Raw genomic sequence first — 19847 nt, forward strand, 5'->3', positions numbered from 1 at the left:
CTTTCTTTCTTTCTTTCTTTCTTTCTTTCTTTCTTTCTTTCTTTCTTCTTTTCTTTTCTTTTGATTTTCTTTCCTCAACCACTTTTTATCCTATGCTAATCATCAAGCTGTCTCCTAGGCACTTGATCTAGATAGGTAATCTAGATAGGTAAGGATTTCTACCTTCCCGAAGCTTATAGTCTAGAGAAGAGAGAGCCGATAAACAGTAGTGTATGTAATACACACGCAGATTATGGAGTATGTTCAAAGTGGTAAGTGCTGTGAGAGGGGAAACATGTTTGGAATATAGCACAGCCAGGGACATCAGGAGTGCTAGGGGAGGTGCAGTTGGGAATAGGTGCACAGAATGGGCCTCAATGAGAAGGTAGCATTTGAGCAAATTCTCAGAGGAGGTGGAGGAGTTACGTGTGGGAGATCTATAGGAGAGTATTCAGAGAAGAGTGGGCATTGGAAGCAATGCTCTTGAGGCAGGAGCCGGGCTAATATGGCTGGAGCAGAGCTCTAAGGAGGGGGAAGGAGGAGGATACAGTTAGAGGATGCTGTGGGCTGGATTGTGTCCCCTCCCTTCCCCGCCCCTTCATATGTTAGAGTCCCGCTAAGTAAGTCAGAATGGGACCTTATTTAGAAATAGGGCTGTCGCAGATGTCAGTAGCTAGGATGAGGCCATCAGAGGGTGCCCGAATCCAACATGACTAGGGTCCTTAGAAAAAGGGGAAATTTGGACACAGACACAGGCATCTGAGGAGAGCATCATGTGACGATGAGGCAGAGATCAGGCTGATGCATCTATAAGCCAAGGCATGCCAAAGATGCCCAGCAAGCCAGCAGGCGCTAGGAGAGAAGCCTGGGACGGATTTTCCCTGGCAGCCCTCAGAGGAACCAGCCCTGCTGACACCCTTATCCTGGACATCCAGCCTCCAGGACTGTAAGACAACTCTCTGCTGTGCGAGCCACCCCAGCACACTAACACACAGGGATGATGAGGCGGGATGGCAGTGGGGGTGGGGAATGATGGGGAAGGCCGTAAAGGATTTTGGCTTTTTTCAAATTCGTTTTTTCATGATTAAATGGGATATATCCCCCCAAATGCAAGCATTGTTCAACATCAGAAGACCATTAATATAATTCACATGCTAATATATCTAAGAAGAAAAAAAAATCGTATGACCGTCGACATAGGCCTTTGACAAATTTCAATACCCACTACTCCCGATTTAAAAAATAAAACTCAATATAACACTGTATGTTAACTACACTGGAATGAAAATAAAAAAATAATTAAAATCCACCTAGACCTGCAGGCAGAAAGCATTCTCAAAAATAGGAGAATGGAATTGTATTCATAAATAAGGTAGAAATGAATCTCTCAATTACAAAAATCAGTTTTAAGACAGAAAAATGGAACTCCACAAAATCAGATAGGTGACAACTTTAAAAACAGGTGTTGATGGAACTCCAGCTTTTATCTGGATTTTGCCAGCTTTTCCATTATTACCTCTTTCCGTACCAGGATCCAGGCCAGGGGACCACATTGCCTCTAGCTGGCATGTCACCCCAATCTCCTGTGACCTAGGGTAGTTTTGCTCAGTCCTTCCTTGTTTCCCATGACCTTGATAGTCTTGAGGAGTGCTGTTCAGGTATCCTATAGAACGCTCCCCCGCCCCAATCTGGGTTTGTCTGATGTTTTTCTCCCGACTAGATGGGGGTAATGGGTTTTTGGAGAGGACACCACAGGTGGGTGACTTCTCATCATATTCTGTTGGGAGGGTAGGAGCACACAGCATCCCTGGTGATGTCAACCTTCCTTAATTGGTTAAGGTAGTGTTCACCAGGTTTCTCCACCGTGAAGCTGCTTAAAATGCACTCAAAAATATTAAAGCAGTGAAATTCATTCTTTGGATCCATGGGAGGGCAGTGAGAAGGCATGGTGTGATCTGACTTAGAATGTCAAAGCCTCACTCCGGCGGGCATGAGGAGAAGAGATTAGAAGAGCAGGAGGACTGGGAGGTCACTTCAGTAACCTAGGCGAGAAAGGGAAGGTGGCAGGGGCCAGGGCATCAGCTGTTGGGGTAATGAGAAAATAGGAGTTGGAGTCTATTTTGGTAGAACTGGCAGAACTTTCTGGCAGATTGAATGTCGGGTGTGAGAGATAGGTGTCCAAGAAGAGTCTACAAAGTGGCCTGAGCTACTGGAAGGACGGAGTGGCCACCGACTGAGCTAAGATGAAGATTCTGATCTGCCTCTTCACTCCTCTCCACTACTTCACCCACTTAACCAATGTTTGCTGGGTGCCAGAGCAAGTTGCAGGACCCGGTGCAAAATGAAAGCTTGGGGTCCTTCGTTCCAAAAGCAGGAGAAAAGCTTGTTTCTTTCTTCTACGATCGTTCTCTTAACTGGACTCTGTGTTTTTTTGTTTTGTTTAGTTTTAAGTAGGCTCCACACGGGGAGCCCAATGTGAGGCTCAAACTCACAACCCTGAGGTCAAAACCTGGGCTTTCTTAAGCGTCTGAGCCACTCAGGTGCCCCTAAAGATAGTCTCTAATGGACTCTGTGTTTTTTATTTGCTCTTTAATGCTGTGCTCCCCGAGGCATAGGGCCCTGTGGGGTGGGGGAGTGGGAGGCTGAGCCCAAGGAGGCAATAAGGGTGGGACTGCATGTGAGCTGAACTCCAAGCCCCTGTGTGCGCTCCACTGTCCCACCAGACTTCACTCAGAAGACACCAGCTCCGAGATGAAGTATTAAGAAGCTCAAGGCAGACTGCAGAGCATTCTGCCCCAAGCTCAGGGCTCTTCTGAGCACAGGACTCCATGTGGCTGTGCTGGTCACCCACCCACTTCCTGTTTGGCACCTACTTGTATGTGTCACACACTTTGCCGGGCACCAAGAATGCAAAAAAGAATCTTTTATAGTTCCTGCCTTTAAGGAGGGGTGAGGAACGAAGGGATGGTTTATGAATCACTACTCTGTGCCAGAGTCTTGCCTATTCACAGCCCAGTGGGAGGGAAAGACTTCTAAAAATGATTCAATAACACAGTCTGGAAACCACAACAGTGGAGAACCCGGGCGGGTGACACAGGAAGGGAGGGGAGGGAGGATGCAGGGCATTCAGGGCTTGAGGAGTTGGGAGTTCAGTGGACAGGAGACTCAACGTCCTGGGCGTCTGCTCACGAACCTAGCTGGACCGGCAAATTGGAGTGAGGAGAAGGGGAAATGACCATTAGAAGGTTATTTACTGTTTTTTTTTTTTTTTGTGTGTGTGTGTGTGAAAATGGCTAAATACATATTTTTTTAATTGCAAAAGTCATGCTCATTTGAGAAAGTGGGCAACATCAAAAGATATAAACAAGAAAGCAACTATCTGTAATCCCACCACCCAAAGATAACCACTGTTAACATTTTGACTCTCTTTCCTATTTTTTCCCCTGGGCGCACACATGCATTTATTACAAAGTGTTATCCTACTGTGCATTGTACTTGTTAACCCGTATTTGCCCTTGGCATCCTATTATAGCTACCTTTCCCTGACATTAATTGTAGCTGTCAGTGTTGTGCTTAATGGACACACAGTGTTCCATTTTATAGATCTACTTTAACTTGTATAAAAGTTTTGGAAGGGCACTGAAGTTTATCAACCTGTATTATATAAACAACCCTGTGATAAGCTTTGTCTTCCCTCCCGCCCTCCCCCTGCCTTCCATTCCTCACATTAAGTGGGATTTCAGGGTCAGAGGGTCTGCATTGTTTAGTGTGTTTGATGCATATTCTCCCAACAGGACTGTGTGTGGAGGGGGCGGGTGCAAAGACAGCAAAATGTGATTGAACAATTATTATCTGCCGGATACTATGCTAAGCACTTTACACGTATTAACTCATCGATCCTCATATCAGTTCTATGAGCTAGGTGCTACTTTTCTTCCCATTTTACAGACGAGAAAATTAGGGGCAATTGAGCCAGTATCCAAGGCTCCGAAGGGCAACAACTGGCCTGGGACAGGGTGAGATTTGCACCACGGTGGTTCGGCCAGAGCCTGCACTCTCTCCCAGTTCATCATCACGTAGCACCATGAGGCGAGCATCATTATCCCCATTTTTATGGGTAAGGATTTTTTTTTAGCCTTTTTTTTAAGTTTTAATTTTAATTCCAAAGATAAAGATATTTTGATACACATTAAGAAACTTATCCAAGATCATCAACCAATAAAGGAAGGGCCATATTCGAAGCATCATCTGTCTGACTCCAAAGCAGAGATTTCTGGGTCCTTCATGAAGATGTCTGAATTCATTCAGGAGTGTGTTCTCAGCTGGGTTTTTATGTGCTTACTTTTCAAGGTTCCTCTTTGGCTTCTGCCAGAGCTCGGCAATCAGGGCTCGGAGGTCTGCACCTGCCCAGGTCATATCTCTGTCAAGTCCTCACTTACCCTGACTCTCACAGCCTGGACCCTGTGATGCACTGACTTTCCTCCCCTCTCCTCTCGTCCTAGATCACCTTGTTTTCTAGAACTCTTTCAGTTGGTCACAGTTTTGGTTGCCAGTCACAGGACACTCAGCCTGAACTGGTCTTAACAATAGAGAACTGAAAAGTACCCAGGGAAGATTGCCTCTGGTTTGTTCAGGACTCTGGCTCGGTTTCTCTGTGATTCTCTCAGTTCTGCCTTCCTCTGTGTGTTAGTTTTGGTCCTTGGACTGGTTTGCCATTTATATACCAAATGGCTTCCAGCTGTAACTAAGACGACATCCTTGCTTTTCCGCTGTCACCAAATAGTCGTCCCAAACTTGGCTCTGCGTGGGTCATCTTAGGTCACATGCTTACCGCGCACCTGTCATTATGGCAATGGGGGTGATCACTGGGGAGAGGGGCGAATCCCCTCCTCCACCTCCCCTACCTCTCTTTCGGTCCCCAGGTCCAAGTGGACCCTTCTGCAGGAATGTGAAGAGATGCTGCCGTTGGCATGAAACCTGACACTGGACGGAATAGATATACTTGTGCCGGGTTGTGCTGCTCACATGCTCTTGCACAGAAGCTTCCATTTTCAAAACAGAGTAGCAAGAAGAGGCCTCTGCATTTTGCCAGGGGACTGGCATCCAGGTGACACATGTCACAACAATCTTGGTGGCATTGGATGTTCTGCACAGAATAGAAAAATGCTTTCACATTAGGAACCTTATAGATCCGTTGAAGAGGGAGCAGTTCTAAGTGGGAAGGTGCCGTACGGAAGATATGTTGGGTGGGCGGACTTGCTGGAACATTTTCAAGTGGGTAACATTTTATTCCAAGCTCATCTATATGTGCCTTTCCCCTCCTTCAGTGAAATGCTCTTTCCTTTCTCTCCTTCCATGAAGGGGAGAGTCTTTAACTCTTGTCCTCCAGATCGCCTTCCCACTGGAGACCTAAGCTACCACCACTGTTGCCCCCACAACCACCCAGAGGGACTGCTTCTCCTTTACTCCTTGGGCCTGAGGGAGGACCAGACCCTTTCCTCATACCTCAGTCATTCATTGGATTAGACTGGAATGTTGGACTGACTAGAGTCAGGGCTTAAGAAAAGCAGAAGGGAGTTATATACAAAGAAGGATTTAAAGTATTAGCTAGGGCGGCTCCTGCCCTGGTCTTTCTCATTGGGTCCCTTGCAAGGACGGCCCGGTCCTGCGACTACCGCCCCCTTGTGGCAGACACTCTCTTTGCCCATGGCCTCTGCTTGCACTTGAGTATTCGTAGGCGTTTCGCAGACAGGCCCCAGACAGTCTGTTTTTTCCTGTGTTACTAGTCACTGTTTGCTGCCCCAGAATTACTTTTCCCCTAGATGATTAATAAGGGAATGTCTGTTCCCTTCAGGGACTCCCCACCTTCAAGTCCTTTCTGGTCTAGGCATCAGAACACAACAGTCCAACACCAGTAAAAGCAAAGCATGGGTGGCCCCAGGGCAATTGTCTCCTTATACTTCCTGCTACTTTTTATGAATGAGAAGAGAACCCAGGAGGAGAAGATGACTTAGCTTAGAAAGTACGCTTGCCGGTGACAGAACTTAGGCACCGGGGGCATGATTAATTGGCATTTATGGTAGGGGCAGACTTTATACTTGAACAGATCGATGCTAACTTTAAACTCAAGAGGATGGTTGGAGAAGAACGATGCCAGACAGACCGGCCCGGCTGTGTGGAAGTGAAGCTTTCAGGCCTACCTCATCTATGACCGTGCGGCCGAAAGCAATAGACGCTCTGACTCACGGTGGTGACCTGATCTGTGACTCACAGCAGGTGTATCTAATGTCATTTCTTCTACAACCATGGATTGAGCACCTACTTTGTTCCCTGACAGAGGATCAGAAGATGGATCAGAGAGGGTCTCTATTCTCTAGAAGCTCACAGTCTGGTGGGGAAGGCTGACTTGTAAGCACGTCGTTACAATGCAGTAGGGTTCATGTTGTAACAGAGATGTGGTTACTGTACCAGAGGAGTAAAGCCAGGGGACACACATTAGCTGCTGGGAACAGCTGAGGCAGGTTCTGAGAAGCCATCCTTCATTCTGGGAGAGGAGCAAGATGACCTTAACCCCAGCTCCTCGTTCACAGATTGCCCCAGCTCCAGTGGTCTCCCTGTTGTCCAGCCAGATTGCGGGAGTGGTCCCAGCCCCCAGCCTCGGGCCATTCTAATCAACCAACTGTTGAGAATGGTTGTGTGGTGTGTCGGGGTGAGGGGGGTGGTTCTCCCTCTGATCTTCATGATGTCTCCACCACCCCCTGGGGCCACCCCAAAGAAGCCTACAGGACAAGTAAAAATTGTGTGCTTGTTGTCCAAACACAGCTTAAGGACAGACCTCCACCTCCTTCCCACAAAATTGAGCAGGGGTGGAGGGGGGCCCAGTCCCTCCTAAGTGGGGGGCTCCTACCAGGCCCGCCTACAGTGGACTCCTGAAGTTTCTACTGTCAAAAGTAAAATCCTCTCCCCTTTAATCGTGTCCAAGCAAGTTGGAAGCTTTCAAAGGTGATGTAAGGGAATTTAAGGATAAACAAGTGGGCACAAATGCAAGAAAAAGAGAACAAACATAGTCATCCAAGTGGAGAATTCAGATAGTGGACCCTTAACTCCATCTTCATGTCTGGTTGAACATCTGGGTCCTGGGAGTCTCTGATGCCCTGTGGTCCCTTGATTTCATCTGTTCTCCAAATATGGACAAGGGCAGGGCTCAGAGAGGAGGTGTGCGGTGACGAAGCTTCCCTATTTCCCTTTATTCATCAAGTTTCCTCTGACTGTTAAGTCCCACTGGTCTCTGAGCTCCAACCTTTTACAGTTGGACACACCTGGCCGGTGCCTAAGGTAGGAAGCCACCTCTGTTGCCAGGACTTTCTTTGGGGAGGGAGACTTGGTTTGACTGTGTTTTAGAAAATGCATTCATTTCTCTGAGACCTGAAGACTTTTGCTCACTTGGCTTCCTGCCTCCTCCCTTGTGACCACCTATTCAATTCTGATCTCATACATGGCTGTAGTCGGTAACAAGGGGGCCACAGTCTTGTCACTTCCCCCTTTCACGCCTCTCCCTTTTTTGGGGGAAGAGGCTTACATTTTCCCAATCTAATGTTTATTGCTTTGCCCTCAAATGTTGTCTTCTGTAAAAATGCAGTATCGGCAGAGGGAGAACATACTAAAATGTGTGGATCGGAATGAACTTATAGAACCTCAGGCCTGCAAGCAAGTCAGGGGTTAAATACTCTGCCTCTCTCAAGCTGCAGAGGAGAAAACAGAAATCTGTAAAGGTAAAATGACCCACTCAAGGTCACACAGCTTAGTATTGATAAATCAGGATAGAGTGAGGACTGGATACCAGGTATCCTTATTTCCAGTCCGGTAACTTTCCAAAGTCTTTAGACTGTTTCCTGGAGATCTGGGGAGTTTTGGGGGAGCCACCTGAGCAGCTGTCTGGGTAGAAATAGCAGCACCCCCTCCTTCCCAGCAAATGAATTTTTGTCGGTTTTACATATTGGTCTTCTGGTATGATTTTGCTTCAGCAAAGTGTTTCACAATTTAGGAAGGTATCTGAGCACTGCTGATGATTCTGTGGATGTGTAAGGGGTGATAACAGGGAACAAGATGGGACTTCTCTCAAATGATGATGCTATAAAATTGACCTCTAAAGAATTCCAAAATAGAGGAGAATTAAAGGACCTCCTGTCGCCAAACCAACAGAGAAGCAGAAGATATCCCAGTAACTATTCTCCCATCCCTGATGAGTGACTTTAATCTGAATTACTAAATTACATTTCTTCCCTTTGAATCTTTCAACCAGGTTGAACCATGATTGTCTTGATGAATGATCTAGGGAATGATACTGAGTGGGATTATGTTGAATTTGGAAATTTCAGCGGTACACCACCCACAGAAACATATAGTCCCTGTAGGATAGACACTGAGACACTCAACAAGTATGCAGTGGTGGTCATCTATGCCCTGGTCTTCATGCTGAATCTGCTGGGAAACTCCCTAGTGATAGTGGTTGTCTTATATAGTCGGATCAGCCAGTCTGTCACTGACGTCTACCTGCTGAACCTGGCCATAGCCGACCTGCTCTTCGCCCTGACCTTGCCTCTCTGGGCTGCCTCCAAGGCAAAGGGCTGGATCTTTGGCACACCCCTGTGCAAGGTGGTCTCGCTCCTGAAGGAAGTCAACTTCTACAGTGGTATTTTACTACTGGCCTGCATCAGCGTGGACCGCTACCTGGCCATCGTCCATGCCACACGCACGCTGACCCAGAAGCGGCACTGGGTCAAGTTCATATGCTTAGGCATCTGGGCCCTGTCCCTGATCCTGTCCCTACCCATCTTCGTCTTCCGCAGGGCCATCAATCCCCCCTACTCCAGCCCAGTCTGCTACGAGGACATGGGTGCCAATACGACAAAACTGCGGATAGTGATGCGGGCCCTGCCCCAGACCTTTGGCTTCCTCCTGCCGCTGGTGGTCATGCTGTTCTGCTATGGGCTCACCCTGCGCACCCTGTTTGAGGCCCACATGGGGCAGAAGCACCGGGCCATGTGGGTCATCTTCGCTGTCGTGCTTGTCTTCCTGCTCTGTTGGCTGCCCTACAACCTGGTCCTGGTCGCAGACACCCTCATGAGGCTCCGGGTGATCAAGGAGACTTGTGAGCGCCGCAATGACATTGGCCGGGCCCTGGATGCCACCGAGATTCTGGGCTTCCTCCACAGCTGCCTCAATCCCTTCATCTACGCCTTCATTGGCCAGAAGTTTCGCCATGGACTCCTCAAGATCATGGCCTTCCATGGGCTCATCAGCAAGGAGTACTTGTCCAAGGACGGCAGGCCTTCCTTTGTTGGCTCTTCCTCAGCAAACACTTCTACTACCTTCTAAGCGCCCCCGGCCCTGTTGCAGCCCCTCGGGGCTCCTCCCTCACCATCAGCATCGCGTTCCGAGCCTCATGTCCACTGGCTGTTCACAGTCTCTGTGTCAAGGCAGCCCCCGGGTGTGGTTACACGAAGTTACTGGGGCCACGTCCTTTTCGGGCCCTTTGTACAGTTTAGAAAGCCTGCCCTGGTTCCCCAGCCCTGACTATACTTACTCTGTCAGCTGCTAGAGCTCAGTCCATCCTACCACTGAGCCCACAGCACTCTGTTCTCTGAGGCAGTTAAAGACATTTAAAAGGCATTCCTTCAAGTGACTACAGAAAGTTCCTACCATGGGGAGGCATCAGTGGTGAACGGCATTAGCTGCTGCCCCGACTGTCCCTTTCTTGCTTGCCAGCAAAGCCCACCTCCCTTGAGAGAGGCTGAGAAGGACAGATACTCACTTTCGAAGACTCCCTTGGCTAGGAGTGGCCCTGCCATTCACTTCGGACTAATTAGATTTCAGGGCAATGGTGTGCTGGTAAACCACTCTCCTGGGGGAAAGAAGTCCTGATTTGTAGCATTTACCGAGTTGCCTGGTGTAAATGCTCCTGCCATGGCGATTTCAAGGGTTTTCAAGTAATGTAATGAGCTGCTTTCACAAGCAGGTACAAACTGGCCCTAGTGCACCATTGCTTAAGAGGAAGTCTGCTGGGTCCAGGGACTCCTGGGAAGTAGTCCTAATTGAAAAAAGAGAGAAAGACACACACACACACCCTTGGTTCTCACCTTTGAATATGGTTGTAGGATATGATGTGACAAAGAGGCAAAAAGTGTGCTCAACACACTTAGGCAGATGGAGCAGATGAGAATAAAGAGCCCAGAAAGAAGCCTAAGAGTAAATGGTCAATGATTTTCAACAAGGGGCACCAAGACTATTCAATGGGGAAAGGATAGTCGTTCAACAAATGGTGCGGACAAACCAGATATCCACACGCACAGGAATGAACTTGGTCCCTTTCCTTACACTATATACAAAAGTTGACTCAAAATGGGTCAAAGACCTAATGATAAAAGCTGAAACTATAAGGAAAAGTTTCATTTGGTTTGAGGTTAGGGATGGAGAGAAGTTCAGAGATGAGGTTTAGATCAAGGTTAAGAGTGGAACCAGGGATGAGGTTGGAGTTAGAGGTGATGTGGCGGGGAGCCAGAGATGGGGTGGCAGGTTGGGACAAGGTGGAAGGTCAGAAAGGATGAATATCAGGAACAGGGAGAGATCCAGAATAGGGAGAAGCTGGGGCTGGGGTTATTGAGATTCAGGGAGGTTCAGTGGGGTTGTGACCAGCTTTGGGGTGAAGTGTAGGAATGGGATGAGTGTGTGAGTGTGGTGAGTCTCAGGGAGAGATGTCAGAACTGGAGTGAATGTCAGGGGCTACTATTGTAGTCCAGTTAGTGGCTGGAGCAAAAAGACATCACTGGTAGATTCACCATTTTCTGGGGAGCATTGTCTAAAATGCTTTTCTGGGGGCCAGGATGGAGGTACCTTGGCTGTCCAGCTGAGGGTCTCCAAGTGGGTTGATGAGAAAGGAGTTAGGGCTCAAGCCCTAAGAGATAGATCTGATTCAGGAGAGAAGCCGGAAGAATGCTGAAGAAATCCAGGGAGGAAGACTGGCAACAGGGTCTGGGAATCTCCCCTTCCTCTCCCTCCCTTCTTCTCCTAATGCCCTTCCACCTCTCAACTGCAAGCTTAAATGTCCATTTCCTCCATCCTCTGATGTCCCAAAGACAACTCTGTCAGGGGCTTCAGTAAGTAAATATGGATCCATATTGGGTCTGGGGAAACACAAATGACGAATATGTATCTGAAAAGATGCTTGGCCTTGCTAGTAACCTGGGAAGTGGGAATCAAACAGCAATAAAATAACTTGGAAGTATTTTAAATAGGGAGGGTTATATAGTTGACTCTCAAACAACATGGGTTTGAATTGTGTGGGTCCACTGATAATGTGGATTTCAAAAATAAATACAGTACTGTAAACCTCTTTTCATCATGATTTTAAAAAATTTTAAATACAATCTACTCCCCCAACATGGGGCTTGCACTCATGACCCCAAGACCAAGAGTCCCATGCCCCACTGACTGAGTGAGCCAAGTGCCCTCTCATGATTTTCTCAATAAAATTTTCTCCAGCTTACTCTATTGTAAGAATATAGTATATAGAACATACAAAATATGTGTTCATCTACTATGCATGTTATTGGCAAGGATTCTGGTCAACAGGAAGCTGTTAGCAGTTAAGTTTTTGGGGAGTCAAGAGTTTACATACAGATTTGCCATGGCATGGTGGGGTCCATGTCCCGCACCCCTCTGTTGTTTAAGGGCCAACTGTAGTCAGAACTCCCTTTGAACAAGGGCAACATTGTTCCCTTAGATTTTCAATGCAATGTGTGATTCTCTGGGTAGAGCTCAACACAGAAATGATTTGGGTTTCAGATCTGTAACAATGTCAGGATGTGGGTACTGAAATAACAGGGCATCCTGAAATATCAAAAACAAGTGTTTCAACCACTAGATAGGGCAAGGTCAAGGAGATGTTTCACCTCAGGGAGGGGATCAGTGTCCAGGGTGAGGCTGGGATCAGGGATGGAGTGCATCTTGGGAGGGGACTGGGGTGTCAGAGACGGTAGTAAGCCAGGGATGGGACTAGGTTAGGGATGTGGGGAACATCAAGGATAGAGTGGGGGATAAGGGTTGGGATGTGAATGTATGTTCTGTTCAATGCTTGCTGCTTGTAAGTTTTGAAAATTTGATTTGGGGGCACCTGGCTGGCTTACTGGAAAGAGCATGCGACTCTTGATCTCAGGGTGGTGAGTTTGAGCCCCACCTTGGGTGTAGAGATTACTAAAAATAAATGAATGAATGATGAGTGAACGAACTTAAAAAAAATAAAGTATATAATGTTTTAAAAAAAAGAAAGTTTGTTTTGTGGGCTAGGTTAACATTTTCCAGTCTCCATGTAATTATGTTGAAATATACTACTTTCCCCTACACTAGTTATCCATCTGACCAACCGTGGCCTCCTCACCATCCCTTGCCCCCAGTCCAGTGGCCTGTTCTTACTAGTTTCAGCAAAAACATTAATTGAGAGTCCAGGTTTTATCTATAGGGGTTTAAGATGGTCCCTTTCCCTGCAACCTGCATTTGAACTAGGGACTTTCAGAGGAAATAAAATGATGCAGACGAAATAAAATGACCACCTCCTCTTTGGTCCAAGGGTCTTTCCCGAGATGTGTCTTCTCTGAGATGACCACTAACTGAGAAATCATGATGGACTACAGCCTTTTGCTGTTTCCACGCAGAGGTTGGGGCGGCCAAAGATCTCTGGGTTTGGCCCTTCTAGAAAGCCACAAATGGCTAACAGCTATGTTCTCACCACAGTTGCTTTTATGTAACCTGGGACTCTGCTTTTAAACTCAAGATTCTTTTTCCAACCTTGAGGGTAAACATGAATTTAAGAATTAAAAATATATAAAATAAACAGAATATGTTTTAGACTTTCTAAAATTAGTTTTTTTAATCAAAATATTTCATGTACATTGTTTAAAAAAGTGAAATAGCTTTATAAAGCTTATAATGAACATCAGCAGCAGCCCTCCTGCCATACTCCCTGCGGGAGAAGGAAACAACTTTCAACTCTCATAGCTGTTTCATTTAATAGTGGTGTACACATTTCTAAATATCATGCTTATTCAGCTGGCTCTTGATTTTTTTCCCCCAGATTTAGATATCATTTATTGACTTTCTCCTTTGGCTTCTGAGGCTTTAACATTTTTTCAAACTCTCTCAAGCATTTACCCTGTCCAAGCAAACACAAATACCACCCCTCCCTTTCTCCCAGGACAGATAATCACACTTTTTGGTTAAATCAACATTCAATGTTTTTGTTATAATGACTATATAAGAAATTATTCATAGTTGGACACAATGTTTACATTTCCTTTCTTTGTACAAGTTCTGTCTTCCCTGGAATTAATAATAGGATTTTCATCGTTACTTTTTATTACATCATTCTCAAATGTCTCCCTCAATACATTCACATTCATCAGATAACCTATATATATATTTTTCTTTCTTGGAGACCTCTCTCCTGCAGCCCTTCCTAGTCCTGTTTTCAATCTGGACAGGTTACTTTTCAGGCCTGTGCTTTTTAAATTTTTTTCCTAAATTGCTTTAACTACCTTACCAGATTAATTTTAGAATCTGATAGCCAATTTCTATAAGATTATCCTACTGGGATTTTAATTTGGATTATGTTGAATCTGCAGATCAGTTTGGAGAAAGTTGACATCTGAAAAATATTGAGTTTTCTAATCCATAACATGGTATCTTTCTCCAACAATTTTTCACATCTTGTCTAATTTATCTAGGTAATGTTTTGTAGTTTTCAGTACATAGATCTTGTACATGTTTTGTTAAATTTATCCCTAAGTATTTTGTGGTTATTTGGATACTATTATAAATGATATTTAATTTTTTTCCAGGTTTTTTTCTTACCAGTACATATAAATATAATTGAGTTCTATATATTGACCTTGTATTCTGGGAGCTCAAGAAATTCTCTTATTAGATCTAGTGGTTTTATTTATTTTTAAAAAATATTTATTTATTTGACAGAGAGAGAGAGAGAGAGAGAGCGAGAGAGGGAACACAAGCAGGGGGAGTGGGCGAGGGAGAAGCAGGCTTCCCGCTGTGCAGGGAGCCCGATGTGGGACTCGATCCCAGGACCCTGGGATCATGACCTGAGCCGAAAGCAGACGCTTAACGACTGAGCCACCCAGGCACCCCTAGTGGTTTTATTTTTAAAGATCCTTTTGGGTTTTATATGTACATAATCATGTCATCTGAGAATAAACACAGTTTTATTTCTTCCTTTTTAAAATGTCTTTTATTTATTTTTCTTGCCTTAATTCATTAGCTAGGACCTCCAGTACAATGCTGAATAGAAGTTGTGAAAGTGAACATCCTTGCCCTGTTCCCAGTCTTAGGAGTTAAGCATTCAGTCTTTCTCTATTAAATATGATGTTAGCTGAAGATTTTTCATAGAGGATCTTTACCAGGTTGAGGAAGTTCCTTTCATGAATGGGTGTTAAATCTTCCTCTTTCTTTAAGTGCTTACAGGCTTTGTGACCAAGGGCAGATTACTTAGCTTCCCTCTACTACCTTATAAAATGTGGATAATAGCAATGTTCAGCTATTTCCTATGGAGATTAAATTAAATGAGCACACATACACACCTATGATATTTAGAGGAATGCCTAGCATACAATAGGTACTATATAAATGTCATCAATAATAAGCATTATTTTGGTTTATCCCTTATTTTGCTGGATTACTAGATTTTGCTAAGGAAGGATATATGGGAAATAACTTTTTGGAGACCTTGAATTTCCAAAAAATGCTTTTTTTTTTTTTTTAAAAAGATTTTATTTATTTATTTGGGATAGAGAGAGAGAGCAAGAGAGAGTGAGCATGAGTTGGAGGGGAGGGTAGAGTGAGACAGAGAGGCAGACTCCCCGCTGAGCAGGGAGCTGGACATGGGGCTTGACCCCAGGACCCTGAGATCATGACCTGAGCTGAAGGCATACGGTTAACCGACTGAGCCACCCAGGCACCCCCCAAAAAAGCTTTTATTCTACTCTTACACTTGATTGGTATTTTGGCTGAGTATTGAATTCTAGGTTGGAATTAATTTTCTTTCAGAATTTTTCTGTCTCTTGATTTCATCTAGCTTCTAGGGTGCTGTTGAGACTGCTGATGCTCTTCTAATTCTTGATCTGTTGTAAGAGACTGACTTTTCTCCTAGAAACTTTTAGGGGGCTCCTGGCTGGCTCAGTTGGTAGAGTGTGTGACTCTTGATCTCAGGGTTGTGAGTTCGAACCCCACATTGGGTGTGAAGATTACTTAAAAAAAGAAACTTTTAGGATATTTTCTTTATCTTCTTAATTTTAGAATGCACGATGATGTGCCTTGGTGGGGGTTCTTTTCTCATTCATTTTGCTGGTGAATCCTTTTAATCTGGAAACTCAGGTTCTGTGAAATTTTCTGGTATTATTTATTTGATAATTTTCTACCCTTCATTTTCTCTATTCCCTTCTTTCTAGGATTCCTTTTACTTGGGTGTTGAACTCCCCAAGGTTGATTCACTAATACATTTTTTGTTATCACTTTTTGCTGTTTTTCAATATCTTCATCTTTCCACTTCTCATGAAGTTACCCTTAACTTTATTGTCCAACCTGTTAATTGGAGTTTAACATTTCTGATATCATATTTTAAATTTCCAGTAGGCTTTTTTTCTGTTCCCCAAGGTTCTCTTTTATAACATCTCTTTCTTGCCTCATGGTTGCAATATTTCCTCTTACCTTTCTGAAGATATTACGGTTTTTGCGACGTTCTTTAGCTCCCTTCATTTTCTCCTGGTCCAATAACATTTACTTTCTGATTCCTGTTAAAAAAACTCATATTTTCTCTCACATTTTCGTTGTTCTTGTATATTGTGGGGTTATGCCTTAAAAATCCCTTTAGTGTTGGGGTGCCTGGGTGGCTCAGTCGGTTAAGGCTCAGGTCATGATCCCAGGGTCCTAGGATCAAGCCCCGCAGCCCCGCTCTCCCTCTGTCCTCCCCACCAGCTCGTGCTCACTCTCTCTATCCCAAATAAATAAATAAATAAATAAATAAATAAATAAATAAATAAAATTAAAAAAAAATCCCTTTAGTGTCATTTTTAGTGGATTTTTGAGGGGAAGCAGAGATAAAAACTTTCCTTCAATCTTCCATTTTTGATAAAATTCCCCTGGATTTAAAAAATATACTTATTTTAAGGGCACAATCAGATTGCTCTGTTATATTCAGTTCCTCAGGTCTAAATTCTCCTATTTGTTATGTTGGCTGACTGTTGATTGTAGTGGTATTAGGTCTTTGTAATATTTGATTGTGAGCTCATCTGTTGAAGAACATTTTTTTTTTTTATCTCCATGGGAGTCTTGCATGTGTTTTAGATTATGAAGAAGTCTACACAGGGACAGTGTCATGGCCGTCCTTGCTGGAACTCTACTGGGTTACATGGTTCAGAGCATTTTTTGTTATTGTTGTTATTTCTTGGTCTTGGGTTTCCATACCATTTCAAAGGGCAGATTTGTGTCCTCCCCATTTGCTACTCAAGCTTGGGACTCGGGACTGTACCCCAGGTGGCTCCCTTTTCCCTATGGCCTAGGGCAAGCAGCTCACTTTCCGGTCATGTCTCAGAGCTACCTGGTGTTTTTCTATCTCCAGACAAGGGTGGGCCAACTCTTTCCTGGTTCTTAGCTTTTTGCTGGTGTGTGGGGTCTGTAGACCTGCTGCTGTTACCATTCCCATCCTTGAGGTGCATGACCAGTTCTAGCATCCTTCTGGGTTCCTCTGGCTTTAATTCCTTCCTGATAAGTCCATACATTTCTAAGTTCCTTTCCATCTGGCCCTTAGATCTCTCTCTCTCCTTTTGCTTTTGATCTCTGGCATTTATTTAAAAACTTAAAAATACGTGTAATCTAACATATTTCTACACAGATTGTGTGTGTGTGTGTGTGTGTGTGTGTGTGTGTGTGTGTGTGTTGTTTCTCATGCCTCCTCAGTCCACCATCATGATGACAGGGTATCAGTAAAAATTCAAATAGCACACAAAATAAAAACAAAGTTTCCCTTCCTATTCTTTACTTCCTTTCCATAAAGATAAGCACTGTTAAAACTTTCTCCCAATACATCTTAAATGTCAACCTGGAAAAGGCATTGATCAGATTTCTAGTTAACTCACAGTGTGGATGCGTATGTGTGTGTTGGAGGTGAGTGATATTGCATTATCCCAGAATTATCACCCCCTTCTTTTAGCCAGGTTCAGATTGGGGGGGGGGGGGGGGTGGGAGAAGTAAGATAGAGAAGGTAAGTAGGAAGGTGCTTCTGAAGAAATCCAGTCACTTCCGACATGGGAAGAAGTTGTATTGCCCAACAGAAATATGAGGCCACATCCGTACCTCTGTTGGTTCCCATGTTGTAAACAAGGCTGTCTTCCTGAAAGAGCTGGCTTTGCTCCAGCTTTGAAAGGGTGGAGGGTGGAGGGAGACTAAGCATGCAGTGCAGGGCTCCCCAGTTTGCCAGTGTTCTGTGCACCCCTCTTGGCTGGGATCCTGATGATACTTAGCACGCACCATTCCCTGTGTACATTGACCAACGTGTTTTAGAAAACATACATGAATGAGTAAGAATCAAATAACCAGTTAACTGATTATGTATCAAATGTCTACTATGTGCCCAACTTTGTGTTCAATCCTTAAGATGAGGGCATATCCTGTGGAAATGAAACTGAGGGGATAAAGGAAACTTGTGAATGGAGAATGTGTGAAGAGTTCATGAAATTTCCTATAGTGTCATGGTGATCAGAACAAAGAGGTCTATCTGGGGGTCCTAATGTACCACAAGCTCAATCTGAAGATTTGGGGGAAGTACTTCTAATTAAATAAAAGAGAAAGAAAAGAAAAGAAAGACTTAGCAGCTGTGTGACTTTGAACATTCACTAAAACTTGCTGAAACTCAGTTTCCTCTTTATTGAAATGAGATCTGATTAGTTAAGCTCCCTTCCAGTTCCAGGAGGTGATCTAAATCTAAGAGTCTACTGAGATGTACAAATGCATCCATATTTGTGCAGATGTAGAGTTCCATGACTTGATAGAAAATTTTTCATCTTTGCTCAGATCACGATCATTAGTGATTAGATACATCATAGAAAGCCACTTCTTTGTGCTTTCCAGGAAGCTGCTGACCAGGTCTAACATGAGTGGTTCCAGAAAGGCCTCCCTTCTTTCTCCTGCTCTCCCCTCCTTCCTCCTTTCTTCCTCCTCCCCTTCTAATACTTTCTTTTCTTATCTGTCAGCAGTTCATTATTTGGGGTAGGCAGGCCCTCTGGAAAAAGGGCAAATACCCCTGGGTGAGGGAAATACTTTTCTTCCAGGCACTAAGCCTAGAACAAGAATGGTTGGAATCATTCCTTCTCACAGAAGACTCTTTTTCTGAGCCATGAGGCTCAGAGGTTAACTTCTCAAGGTGATGAGAAGCTTGCATGCAGCTGTCTGACATGTCAGCTTAGCCTGTCACTAACAGATGTGTCTGCTAATTGAAAACCTAATCTGTGCCAGGCACTATGAAAGACACTTCTTACATTCATGATTTCATTTAATGCTCACCGAGACTTTATGGTAGGAATTACTATTATTCCCATTTTACAGATAAGGGAAATAAGAGCCAAGGAGATTAAGTACCTCGCTCAAGGTAACACAGCAGCAGATAAGTGGCAAAACTGGAGATTAAATCAAGGACTAAGTGCTTTCAGAGTCTGAGCTCTCAACTGCTCATGGTAGGTGAAGAAGCTCTGCGGTAGAGCGAGAGCCATGGTAAGGATTTGAGTCAGGCTGGGTCTTTTTTTTTTTAAGATTTTATTTATTTATTTGACAGAGAGAGAGGTAGCAAGAACAGGAACACAAGCAGGCGGAGTGGGAGAGGGAGACGCAGGCTTCCCGCTGAGCAGGGAGCCTGATGTGGGGCTCGATCCCGGGACCCTGGGATCATGACCTGAGCCGAAGGCAGACGCTTAACGACTGAGCCACCCAGGCGCCCTGAGTCAGGCTGGGTCTTGGTCTATCTTGACTTCTATGATCTTGAGCAAGTAACTTAACTTCTCTGAACCCCTGTGTCCTTGAAGGGATGGTAACATTAAATGCTTGTCAAGGTTCAAGGTAATATATGCCAGACTCTTGAAATAGACCAGGGCTTTGACAAATGGCAGACATTATTACCATAGCAGAGAGTCTTGGGAGGGTGAGTCAGCTGAAGAACTGGCAAGTATCCCCAAACCTTCTAACTTTAATGGCAGTGCTTCTTGCATGATGTCGAGAGGGCAAGGGGCTAATAGGAGAGTTGGGATAAACCACTTTCATAGGCATTGGGCAGCTCTGAGATGAAAGGACAGAACTTGGAAAGGGGATCAATGGTCTAGTTTCATGTTCCTACAACAACCATTTTTTTCTCTTCTTCTGAATCATTCCCATTAGCATACAAGCTCCTTTCTTATAATAACCCTCCCTTGACCCCACCACATCCCTGTCAGCTATGGTCCTATTTCTCTGCTCCACTTTGCAGCTGAGATCTGAGTCTCATGGCTCAAGGGACTCTTCAAGCCTATGAAGGGAGATGAGGGACATTTAGCAGAGTCTCAGATGGAACCTGAACTGGGCCACTCTGGGGGTTCATGTAAGTCTGAGCACACTTGAAAGGAACAAGAGGCCAAGGGCCTTTTAGGAAATGAGCTCATTTCTATGGGACAAGAGTAAAGTCCATGGGCCTGCAGAGCGTAATGAGTCAGTATTGGGGGCAATGGGAGTGGACACTGTGGTTAAGACTATGGACTCTGGCCCATGGATTCTCACCTAAGGGT

General features: G+C 44.7%; 1 protein-coding gene across 1 annotated transcript; it reads left to right on the forward strand.

The window, feature by feature from the left end:
- The first annotated feature begins 7254 nt into the window (after positions 1-7254).
- CXCR1 (C-X-C motif chemokine receptor 1) lies at positions 7255-9815 on the forward strand. Its single transcript, XM_032412497.1, has 2 exons — positions 7255-7314; positions 8282-9815. Exon 2 carries the CDS (start codon positions 8290-8292, stop codon positions 9355-9357), a length of 1068 nt encoding a protein of 355 aa, XP_032268388.1. The 5' UTR covers positions 7255-7314; positions 8282-8289; the 3' UTR covers positions 9358-9815.
- Positions 9816-19847: the final 10032 nt, after the last annotated feature.

This window comes from Phoca vitulina, unplaced genomic scaffold, assembly GCF_004348235.1.
Source record: "Phoca vitulina isolate PV1807 unplaced genomic scaffold, GSC_HSeal_1.0 scaffold1, whole genome shotgun sequence".
Lineage (NCBI taxonomy): Eukaryota > Metazoa > Chordata > Mammalia > Carnivora > Phocidae > Phoca > Phoca vitulina.